Genomic DNA, 10790 nt, shown 5'->3' with positions numbered 1-10790 from the left:
CAGCGCCTTAATGCATCTCCCAGTGAAAGTGACAGAGCCTGGGCTCGCACATTATTAACTCCAGACATTTTTATGAGCCTGTGGAACAGAGTGCTCCTTCTGAATAAGATATGTGTCCGGTGTTCAATGGCACTATATCAGTCTTTTACTTTTTGCCACAGCATGATGTCCCCTGATAGACAGATTTAAGTGTGTTTTTCATGCCCCTAAACTACAGACTGAGTCCCTGTAAATGCTATAGCTCCTCTGATCAGTATAATTATTATATTATTCTAGAGTATGATCTGATTCCCATTTTTCCTGTGTGTAATCTATTATGTTACCAATTTGCCTGCATGGGAAATACATCTACATGAATGTTATGCAAGCTGTGTTTACCATGATAAATTGCAGTATGTAATCAAGAGCAGCTCCTGGGAGTGGGGTGAAAGGCACATCCAAATTGGCAGTCTCATGATAAATGCATGGGATTTGTCTAAAATATTAATCAAATCTAAATGTGCAATGAATTTGATAGTGGCTTACTCCTGGGCTATATTTGGAACCAGTTCAGAGCCGTGCTGGGACAGGAGACAATAAAATTAAATTGGCAAATCTTCTCGAAACTAGTGATACAGCTGGACTCATGCGAAGAATGGGAAACCCTAAAAATTAATGTAGCAGAAGGAAAGCTTTACAAAAATGTTTCTGTGTTGTGTTTTTATCTTTAGTGGGCGCTCTCAGCGAGAATAACACCTAATCGTTTCACTGTGAAGGTGCGAAAGTTAGAAGCAGGGCGATCATTTCACGATACAAATCAGATGCGTTTGCAAAGTGGGAATGGTGGCTCACGTGATCACACATTTCAGAGGCTATATTAAGAACCTGATTCGAAAAGGACTCTTATGCAACAATGCAAAATAGAACCGCTGGGAGGAGGCGTAGAAGAAAGAAAAAAGAAGAAAACCGGCCGACACTTTAGATGCTGAATAGAGTTAGACGACCAAGCAAGAGGGAAGTTTAGAAATGTCAAATCCTTAGTCGGTAATAGAGTTCACGCAGCCAATCACTTGGCTGGAGTCAGCTCAGCCTCCGTTGGAGTTGTTTGGAGCCCGAGCCTCGGTGAGATACTGTGCGTAAAATCTGCCTTAAACGCAGCAGCGGCACTGTCACAGCATCCAGAGTCCATTCTCTCACACACGGACTTACTTCCGTTTGAAGGGGAGCTGTTGTTGTTGCTACGATGGCAGTTTTGCGAAAACTGTTAATGTGAAGTGGGAAGGTGGGTCCACTGCTCCGTCTACCTCGACTCAGTTGCGTCGAGGAATGATGCTGAGCAAACCTGCCGGAGGATTTTCAACTACAGGTAAGATGACCGTCGATGTTTAGCTGCTGGTTGCCACAATATGTTCTTAGGCTGCTGTTCTAGGATAGATGTATATCTGAGAGTAGTAGAGTGGGAACAAATAGGAAATTCCCTCCATTGTACGTTGAAAATTAAGTTTTCCAATTTTACGTGAAGCGGACGCACCACAATAGGGGAAATATATTGTGCCTTTGTTTGTGTTTGTGGCTAAGAAAGTGTCATGTATGAATAACCCATAGCAGATTAAACAAAGACAAGGTAGATAGACAGAGGGACAGAGGTGGTCATTAATAATCGCGGAGTCCAAGACTCTCATGTGCTAAGTGCACTCATTCCAGAGTCTGATGAATTATTTGTGGATGTGAGATGTGATTTTTGTTGTCTAATGTAGTGTGTAATGGAATTCCTTGTTATCTGAAGAGCGGCTCAGGCACAGGAGCATATGAGGATGGACACAGTGTTGAAGATACTGAGCTGAGTGTTGTGCGCGTGTACATATGTGTGAGTGTGTGGGCTCACATTCAGCCACTGGCCCACATTATTCATGCTTCCCCACGGCAAATAACTGTGAAAGCTACTGTGGATGCATGAGCTTTTTATTTTTTTAATCATAGGAGGTCAAAGGCTCCAAAGTTCTCCTGTAAATCTGCATGTGTTTAAGGACCGCTGTCTCTGACAGCCAGGAAGTCACTGCATATGGAGGAAATAATGCATCTCTTACAACACCCTCTGCCTGTTTTATTGTTTACTGTTTGTGGAGACTGTCAGAGGCAGCCAGAGAAGTCTAAAGGGTGTAGTTTATGCCACACTGTATACTATTATTTTCAATATAGATAGATAGATAGATAGATAGATAGATAGATAGATAGATAGATAGATAGATAGATATTTTGCCAAACTCATGTATTTCTGTATGCCATTATGCTCCACTCAGTCACCTTCCAGACCTCAAAAATCTAAATCTCTGGGCAAAATCACAATCGCATCCAAATGTGCTTGTGCATTTCCATCCCTGCAGCTTGTTTCTCAGTTTTCAGACTTTCAACTAAACAAACACATGACATAACTCAAATTCAAAATTCAAATTCAAATTCAAATTTTATTTGTCACGTACACAGTCATACACAGTACGATATGTAGTGAAATGCTTGGACAACTGCTCGTGACCTAAAGAGAACAAAAAAGGAAAAGGCTATGAATAAGATAGGAAATAAATATGAAAAATTAAAAAGGGTAAATTTAACTAGGAAGGAATAAAATATAAATTAAGGTTAAAAATGAAATAACTGTACAACACAAATTAGAATGAAGGGTAAATTTAACTGGGAAGAATAAGATAAAGATAAATATATAAATTAAAGTTGAAAATAAAATAACTGTACAACAAAATACACAATACACAATATAGAACTATATAAGAATGTATGAAGAAATCTAAATCTAAATAAATATATACACAATAACAGCAGCTGTACAAGTACAGATACAAATACAAATACAACTGTATTTGTACAAATACAACTCGGACTTATTTTCATAACATAATGCAGCCCCTTTATCTCATTTCGCCATTAGTCACGGGATGAAAAAAATGAATTTGATGGACGAGGTCCACAGGGACTGACCGTTTTGCAAAACAAAGTAGTGTATTTGCTTAACCCCAAATCTGGACACGCTCATATCACAGAGCCTCTCATTGGTGGACTGGTTGCCTTAGTGACTGCCTTTCCTGACAGCGTTCTTGTTTTTGTTGTTGTGTTTTTTTAATTGCTATTATTTTACATAAAGCAGTCATTTATTATTATTTTTTTTTTATCTTCTACTCATTAGTCCCACTCTTCAGCTGCATTTGAACATCCAGGCGGAGTCGAGGAGGCCACTTCAGACTTGTCAAATTAGTATGCACCGCGAAATACAGCACCAACTATCATCCTTTCTCCACGTATTCATTATAGGAAGCTGTGACACGTGGAAGATATTTTTTCACTAAATGTTTATATAAAACTGGAGGGGGGTGTGTGAGATGCAACAGTTGAACATACACCAGATGGTGATTTTTATGGCTCAGACTGGTGAGAGCTTAGGAGAGGGATCCTGATTGTCAAACAAGATGAAATATTTCCTGCATTAGAAATCTGTTCTAGAGGGCACATTTTCATGCTTAGATCAAACTGGAGACCTATACCACACCTAGATTAACTCTATATTCCCTAGAATGTGCTGTGATTAGACTTGACTTCTTTCTTTATGTTTCAGGTTTTATTAACTAGATGACTTTTTTTTCAGCTGCCAGACTGCCCGATATTCTCTGGACTCCATCCTTTGATCCACAAGACGTTTGAACCAGCCCTCATGGAGAGCCTCAGCGAGCTCCAGAACCCCCTGCTGGACAAAACCAGCAGTCATGCAGTTCCTAACGACTACCAGGGCTACCAGTGTGACTACCCGAGCCAGCCTTATCAGGACAGCCTAATTGGCTACTACTGCACTGGGGCCAATGGCAAACATAAGGCTCAGCAATTCTTGGATGCCACCTCTCTCCATTTGGCAGTGGAGGCCTTCTACAGGCCCAGCTTCATCCTGTGCAAGGACGACATCAGCCTTCATAGCAAGGACTCGAAAAGCGAGAGCTTTGAAACCACTTTCACAGAGAGTAAGGCGTCAGATGGCGTTTCCACGGAAAACACAGTGGATAGCGCGCAAGAGGAGAAGGATGCCAAGATACAGACGGTATCCTATGAGGTGGAGGAGGAGCAGCAAGGTCCTGAGTATGAGGTCAGAGGTCACATGAAAGGAAAACATGAATATGTCGTCTGCATAAATGGCAGGGCACCATGCTTTATAGGCATGTTATCCATAGCTCCAAGCATCTGATGCAACATGAGGAAGTCTGTGTTATTAAGTTATTAGAGAAATAATAAACTTATAATTCTTCATTTTTTATACAAGGCATACAGGAATGATTACTGTAGCCATACATGCATAAGCAGCAGACCGAAGCAAGAACCGTTTGGCAGTGTTGACAGAGTAATTGAATATTGAGTCACTATATGAAATTAAATGCGTTTCAACACTTGCTTGTAACTGTCAGGGCCAGCTTTCAGCAGAAAATGTGTCACGGTGCTGTAGTGATGCTTATTATTTCATTTGCTGTTCTATTAGATTGTCGGCGTGATTCACGCGCATTTCTCACTCTTTTCTGCAAATGGTCAATCTGCTTGTGACTCTTTGAAATGCGGTGCGGGGTAATTGTTCGCTTTTGTCTTATAATTACATTCCAAGAAAATGACACATCTGATTTTTATCTATTTCGCAATTTTTCCCCTCTTTTTTGGGGTTAATATAGTCACAAAAAAGATAACATGACAGCAAAAAAGAGCAAAGTCTTTTCAGAAGTGGTGAAAATCTAATTTCACCCAGGGAGGCTTGTGAAGTACTCAGAGCTGGCAGAGGAAGAAGTATAGCACCCTTACCGAGCTGATGATCACGCCAGCTCCTGTCACTCGGAGGCCTGGCAGATAGATTGAGACATAGCAGCAACTGCCATTAATGCCATAAGTAATGTCATGCTTTAACGGTGTTAAGCGAGGCTGTGCTGATTCATGGCCGTCAGAGCAGGTGAGCCCGGAGCCAAAGTTATTCCATGTCAATTCAAAAGCGCAAATGAATGTGATTAACAGTGCTCTGATAAAAAGCTGGCTTTCCAAATGGAATATGAGACCTTTTGCACCTACATTTCTTTACTTTCTCCTCCTGCCTTTGTGTTTGTGCGTGCATCCGTGTGCCGCAGCGCTAATATTCGAGTCATGCCGACTCAGAGAAACTGTGATTAAGAGGATTTTTACAGCTATGGGAATATAAATAAGAGAAACAGAGCAGCAGCTGGGGAAGGTCCATATAGTTCCAAAATTACCCATATATTGTCTGTGGCAGCTGTGTTTACACATTTTCCCTTCACAGTTGCATGTTGCTGCAGGCCTTGTGTACAATCAGCAACAGAGAGGGGGGGAAAAACGTAGACCAAGTCTCTGGCAGGTGATGTTTGACATTTGGGTGATACAGACAAAATAAATTGCAGGTAACAAAGTAACAAGACCCTGTGCATGATGCCACTGTGATTGCCCCTGCTAACTAGGTGCACAGATACGTGCATATGTGTGTGTGTGTGCGCGCCCCGGTGTTGAGTCGTCTGTCCCCTTCAGACATTAACAAGGACTAGGAGAGAGCTGTGACAGGGCTGTTAAAGGCACTGAGCCTCGGCGGACCCCCATCCGTTATACTGGCAGACCAGACTGGGAGCGTGTTCCCAGCCGACCGGACTCTGTGTCAGGCAAGCTGTCAGTAAGACTGAATGCAGCAGTCACTCAGAACTGTTATCAGTTCTTGCTACGAAGATAAAAGGAGATTACTGCTGTTTGTACTCACCAGTTTATTCATGTGATGTGATGAGATTATGCAGTTACCACCAGCTGCTGTTTTGATAGATCGTACCCGTCTGTCTAGGTGGACAGTGTTCATAAAGCAGATAAGAGAGAGCTTCGTAATCTCTTTCTTGGCAAAGGTATTTGTTTGTAAACTCTTTGGACCCCCCGCTGACCTCTAAATAAGGTTTCTGAGCGGAAATCCTCTGAATATAGCTCAAAGTTATTACATTGCATCCAGTGTTTTGGTTAATTCGGATGCGCTCAGACGCTAGAAAATAGTTTAGAATATTCTGTGAAATGTGGCTATTTACAAGTATGGTTCCTTTTTCTCTTGCTTGCCTCACTGCCTGTTCCTTAATTACCTCTAAAATGGTCGGTTCAGTTCCCGCCTTACACATCGATTTCTGTTTTTGCACTTTCCTTTTTCCCTGCTTTGATTGATCCGAAGGCAGGAAGACTAACAAATGAAACCTTGCTCCTGTGGGGGCTGTTTATTTAGACAAACATCCTCTCCATGTCTGGGACAGCTAAGAGAAGTAAGGCCACCTTCTCTTAAAGGTCACCTGTGTAGTAGTCACATTGCCATCGTTGCTGCAGGCTCGGTGTGCCCATGTGGCCTAAGTGGCATTCAGATCTATCACTCATTAGCTCCCGTGGCCCTGACTTTCAAGGTACGATGCGTTCAACAGGCTCCTGTTGTACACCTCATAAGATGCCTGGTGCATTAAGGAAAGATGGTGGAGGTCTCTCAGAGTGTAAAAGCAATTTAGCACATAAATGACGCTCTGTCCTGTCACCTTGCAATGATGGAACAATCCGTTAATCCTGTGTTATCTGTCAGACCGCTCATGTGTGTTGACAGAGGCACCAAATCCTCTCTGGCTGACTGAGCACATCCTGTCCTGGGCGGTTGTAGAAAAGGTTAGATACAGTAGAGAGGGAGCATGAGATGTCAAGCTACGACACCATAAAGCTGTCCAAAGTACACCTGGCTTTTTATACGTCAGCCATACTCTGTTATTATGTTTATATATAAGGTTCCACATCCGTTCTTTTTCTGACTTTTAATTTTTCTGTATAAAATCAACGTCTTCCAGAGTGACAGCTCCAGTGACAGTGAGAGTGAGGACAACTTCATTGTGCTGCCCCCTCGGGACTACTTGGGCCTCGCCATCTTCTCCATGCTCTGCTGCTTCTGGCCCTTGGGCATCGTTGCCTTTTACTACTCTCACAAGGTAAAGGCCCAGAGATCTCAAGGATGTCATCAACTCTTATTACACTGCATTCTATTTAAGGTCAGTGAGCACAAGCGTTCAGACAAGTGCAGCCGCAGCCCATTTTCCACCCTGTGACCCTCCTTGCAGTTGTTTCAGATGATTGGCTATGTAAATTAAACAGATTCGGCCCACTTGTCAGTCACCTGTGTTCACTTTGGGAAACCATTAACTCTAAGGTTTTGGTTCACAGTGCGCTCCTGTGTGAGCGACCGACTGCCATTATATTGTTTTTTAACTTGTTTTGCTCATAGCTGAGAACTCATTTGCAATTATAGCAGCACCTTTGGTTGGTCTTATGGTTAGCATCCTGCTGGTCTAAAAAACCATTAGCTTCAAGCCTTCTCACCTCAAACGCAGCACAGTGTTTCTCTGTAGTTTTGAAACACAATAATTGCAGAGACAATTATAGCAGAACAGAAAATAATGTGTCAAAAGAATAAATAAAGGCCAGCCTCATTTTTGATAGGAAACCAAAACACCCAAACAACACATTTGTCACTGTCAGAGGGATAATGACCTAATTGCCATGGTAACTAATGGCTCCCTGAGAGCATTTCTTGTTTTCTCTCTTTTAACTGTGGCTTTACACCTACTCAGACACTCGGTGCTGATGAGTAACACACCAGCTCATTTCACTCTCTGCTTTGTTTTGTCAGACTGGCAAGGCCGTTGCAAAGGGAGACTTCTCCAGAGCAGGGATGAGCTCCAGAAGAGCCCTATTCCTGGCTGCACTTTCCATTACCATTGGAACAGGGATGTATGTGGGGGTGGTTGTGGCCCTCATAGCCTACCTGTCCAAGCCTGGACATGTATAGCACTAGGACCACATGCTTGGAGGGTGGAGACGGTAGACATAAAGATGAAAGGAAGGGAAAGGGTGGACAGATATTTGCCTCTCCTGAAGGTGTGCGTCATTGTCGAAGCTGGCTCTCTGCAAAAGCAGAAGCTATATGAAGAGAAAGAACAGAAGGAGAGCAAGAGAAGAAAATATGTGTGGATGGAGTATTACTTGGACAGCATATTGATCTGGATTGAATCTTTATTTCTGGAATGCAACACTCCCGATCCCTCTATAAAAACACAAAAAGACAGTGCTGAGAAAGATGACTACTCTTCCACAAAGACTGTGCTACACTTATCTAAGAAAAAAATGAACTCATAGAGTATGACACTACCTACCTTTTATCACATTAATCATTTACAGCATTTTTATTTGACCTTTACATTCAGTGTACTATCTGTCCTTACTGTTGCAGATTGTGTATTATTCTCTTTGTAAATGAATTTCTTGGAAAAACAGTCAGCCAATGGATTTCTGGGTGATTGTTCATTTAAGGAATACTCGAAAGGGATCCAGTTAGTAAGACGTGATAAGTGGACCCCTGACAGAAAGACAACAAATGTGTCAAGTGTACACAAAGATGCCAAGCAGTGGACTAGAAATTTATTAGTGTCTATTGTGAACTGTAAATTTAGTCAATAAATATATTTGGCATGAATAATTAAACACTCTAATGTCTCATATTCCCTTATTCAATTTTCTTTGACAGGTGCGCCTCAGAGCAGGGATAGTTCTGCACTGGCATGGGGCTAGGAAAAAAGCAAGTAATTAACTGAACTCCAGATTATAATTTGATTTAAAAAAAACAAAATTAAAAACCCCATTCACAACACAAAGTTTCACATATTAAGGGATGTGTTTATGTACAAAATCCCAGTGGACCAAAAGCTCAGAGTTAGCTTAGACTGTCTCAGCTGCTTGATTTCTGTTTCTAGATGTGAACACAGCACCTGCTGTTCAGACACACTGTTTATGATGGGCAGCCAATCACGACAAAGTTGGTTTAACTGGAAGGGAACTAAAATAGTTAGCAGTGAACAATAAAGACTTAAACTACTTAAGCTACATTTGACATAGCTGTTGACGAAAGGTGATTGATAAGCAAAGCTTAAACTAATAACTAAACTGATGAAAGATTAGCAATAGCTATGGTTGGTAAATGGACTCATTCTTACACCGCTTATCTACTCTAGCTGTGTTCTCAAAGCGTTTTATACAACATGCCTCGTTAACGCATTCATCCAAGCACTTGTTCTTTCTATCTAACATTCACACCCTAATGTATGCATCAGAGAGAAACTGGAGACTGGAGCGGCCATGGATCAAACCACCAATCTTCTGATTAGATGACCTGCCTTACCCCTGTGAGCTGACGGCTACCTCAATGTAATCAACAAACAGACAAAACTATTGGTTGGAAAAATGTAATGGTAAAATGGCTCAAACATCCAAGCTAGTCATAGTGAAAAATTTTGCATCAAAACCTACAACACTACGCAAAAGTCTTGAATCACAGCATGTAAGGCAGCCTGAACTCTATGAAGTCTTCAGAAACAGATCTCCAGGCTTCTTGAACGACATTTAAAGCTCTTCTTTGTCAATATGATCCCACACTGCTTCAATAATGTTGAGATCAGGCTGTGGGGAGGCCATCAATTTTCCATCAATTTTGACAAGATGTTCAGCGTCACTGATTGAAATGCAGCCCCAAACCATGACAGTGTTTTACAGATGGCTTTAGATGCTCACTGTTGTACCTCTCATGATTTCGTCAGTACATATTGACAATGAGTTTGTCAAAAATGTAACATTTTTATTCATCAATCCATAAGAACTGTTGCCACTGATTTGCAGTTCAGTTCTTGTGTAATTTGATATACCTCAGCCATTTCACTCCATTTCCTAAAATGACACACTGCACTCTTGAGAGATATGCCAAGTCTTGACATCGACCCTTCAACTGTTTGATGAGGTTTCAGCAAAAAGTAGATTGGATCTGAAGGGCCAGATACATCTCTCAGGTTCTGTGCCATGTCTTAGCAGAATTGTTTTTCCTGTTTCTTAAGGACATGACTTTCAGATACTGCCCATCTGCTGTGGAAAGGTTTTTAAGCCTTCGTGCTTTTATTCAGTTTCCTCAATTGGTTTCTTTTCGGACACACGGCACACTGTGCCAAGAGATGACAAATTTTCAGCTAATAGCTCTTTGGGAATCACCTTGTTGGCACATTAATACTATTTTATGCATGTCCAACAATGCTGTCTTTGAGATTTTTCATAGATTCAACTTAAGAAATGGGAGCAAATTATGTCGCTGCTAGCAACACAGTGCCTTAAGACACAATTTATATTTACGTGAATACACAATGCTGGTTCATCCTTTGAGATAGTTACACTTTGACAAAATTAACAACTTTTTTTTTTGTCAAAGAAGTGATCCAAGGTAATTTATTCTGTCTTTTATGAACCGGCATTCTGAATGTATGAGATTATGTTGTTACAACGTGAAAAATGTTTACCGTTTCTGCAGCAGATGTATTTTTAATGTAGTCTGCAACGTCTGTTAAAACAGCTCCAAGTCTCGGTTGATGGAGGCATCCTTGGCTGATTTATAAGGCTGTCAAGGTACATCAGAGAACAAAGGTTGGAAACAAGTAAACGGGACACCGATTGTGTGGTTTGCAAAGCCTGTCAAAGCTTATTGTCGACCACGGAGCATTAGATTGACCACTTACTGTTGCAGGCACAAGCCAGTGCAGTCACTGGCATGTCTCTTCACTGTCGTTTGGCATCACTCACTGTCGGGGCTCGAGGTGACTTCAGCTGCCAGAATGCTGTGAGCAGGAACAGGAACAGTGCCTACACTCTGAAGTCAGAATGTCAAAACAAAATTAGACCAGCGC

General features: G+C 41.6%; 1 protein-coding gene across 2 annotated transcripts; it reads left to right on the top strand.

Annotated features, from left to right (window-relative positions):
- The first annotated feature begins 826 nt into the window (after positions 1–826).
- LOC146647159 (synapse differentiation-inducing gene protein 1-like) lies at positions 827–10504 on the top strand. Of its 2 annotated transcripts, XM_085391143.1 has the most exons (4): positions 827–1345; positions 3632–4120; positions 6867–7004; positions 7703–10504. In XM_085391143.1, exons 2-4 carry the CDS (start codon positions 3698–3700, stop codon positions 7859–7861), a joined length of 720 nt encoding a protein of 239 aa, XP_085247269.1. In that variant the 5' UTR covers positions 827–1345; positions 3632–3697; the 3' UTR covers positions 7862–10504. The 2 variants fall into 2 exon arrangements, with proteins under 2 accessions (XP_085247269.1, XP_085247270.1); XM_085391144.1 differs by lacking the exon at positions 827–1345 and having other exon boundaries at positions 2420–4120.
- Positions 10505–10790: the final 286 nt, after the last annotated feature.

This window comes from Rhamphochromis longiceps, linkage group LG19 (genome assembly GCF_057381845.1).
Source record: "Rhamphochromis longiceps isolate RC_006_pf linkage group LG19, R_longiceps_female_GT1.1, whole genome shotgun sequence".
In the NCBI taxonomy this organism is placed as follows: domain Eukaryota; kingdom Metazoa; phylum Chordata; class Actinopteri; order Cichliformes; family Cichlidae; genus Rhamphochromis; species Rhamphochromis longiceps.
The sequence above is the reverse complement of the archived record's forward strand: the minus strand, read 5'-3'. Positions and strand labels throughout refer to the sequence as shown.

What these genes read in the sequence shown, in the direction of transcription:
- LOC146647159 (XM_085391143.1), top strand. Translation starts at nt 3,698, where the DNA reads ATGGAGAGCCTCAGCGAGCTCCAGAACCCCCTGCTGGACAAAACCAGC. An exon ending in AGCAAGGTCCTGAGTATGAG is followed by an intron (nt 4,121 to 6,866) that starts GTCAGAGGTCAC and finishes AACGTCTTCCAG; the next exon opens with AGTGACAGCTCCAGTGACAG. An exon ending in CCTTTTACTACTCTCACAAG is followed by an intron (nt 7,005 to 7,702) that starts GTAAAGGCCCAG and finishes TTGTTTTGTCAG; the next exon opens with ACTGGCAAGGCCGTTGCAAA.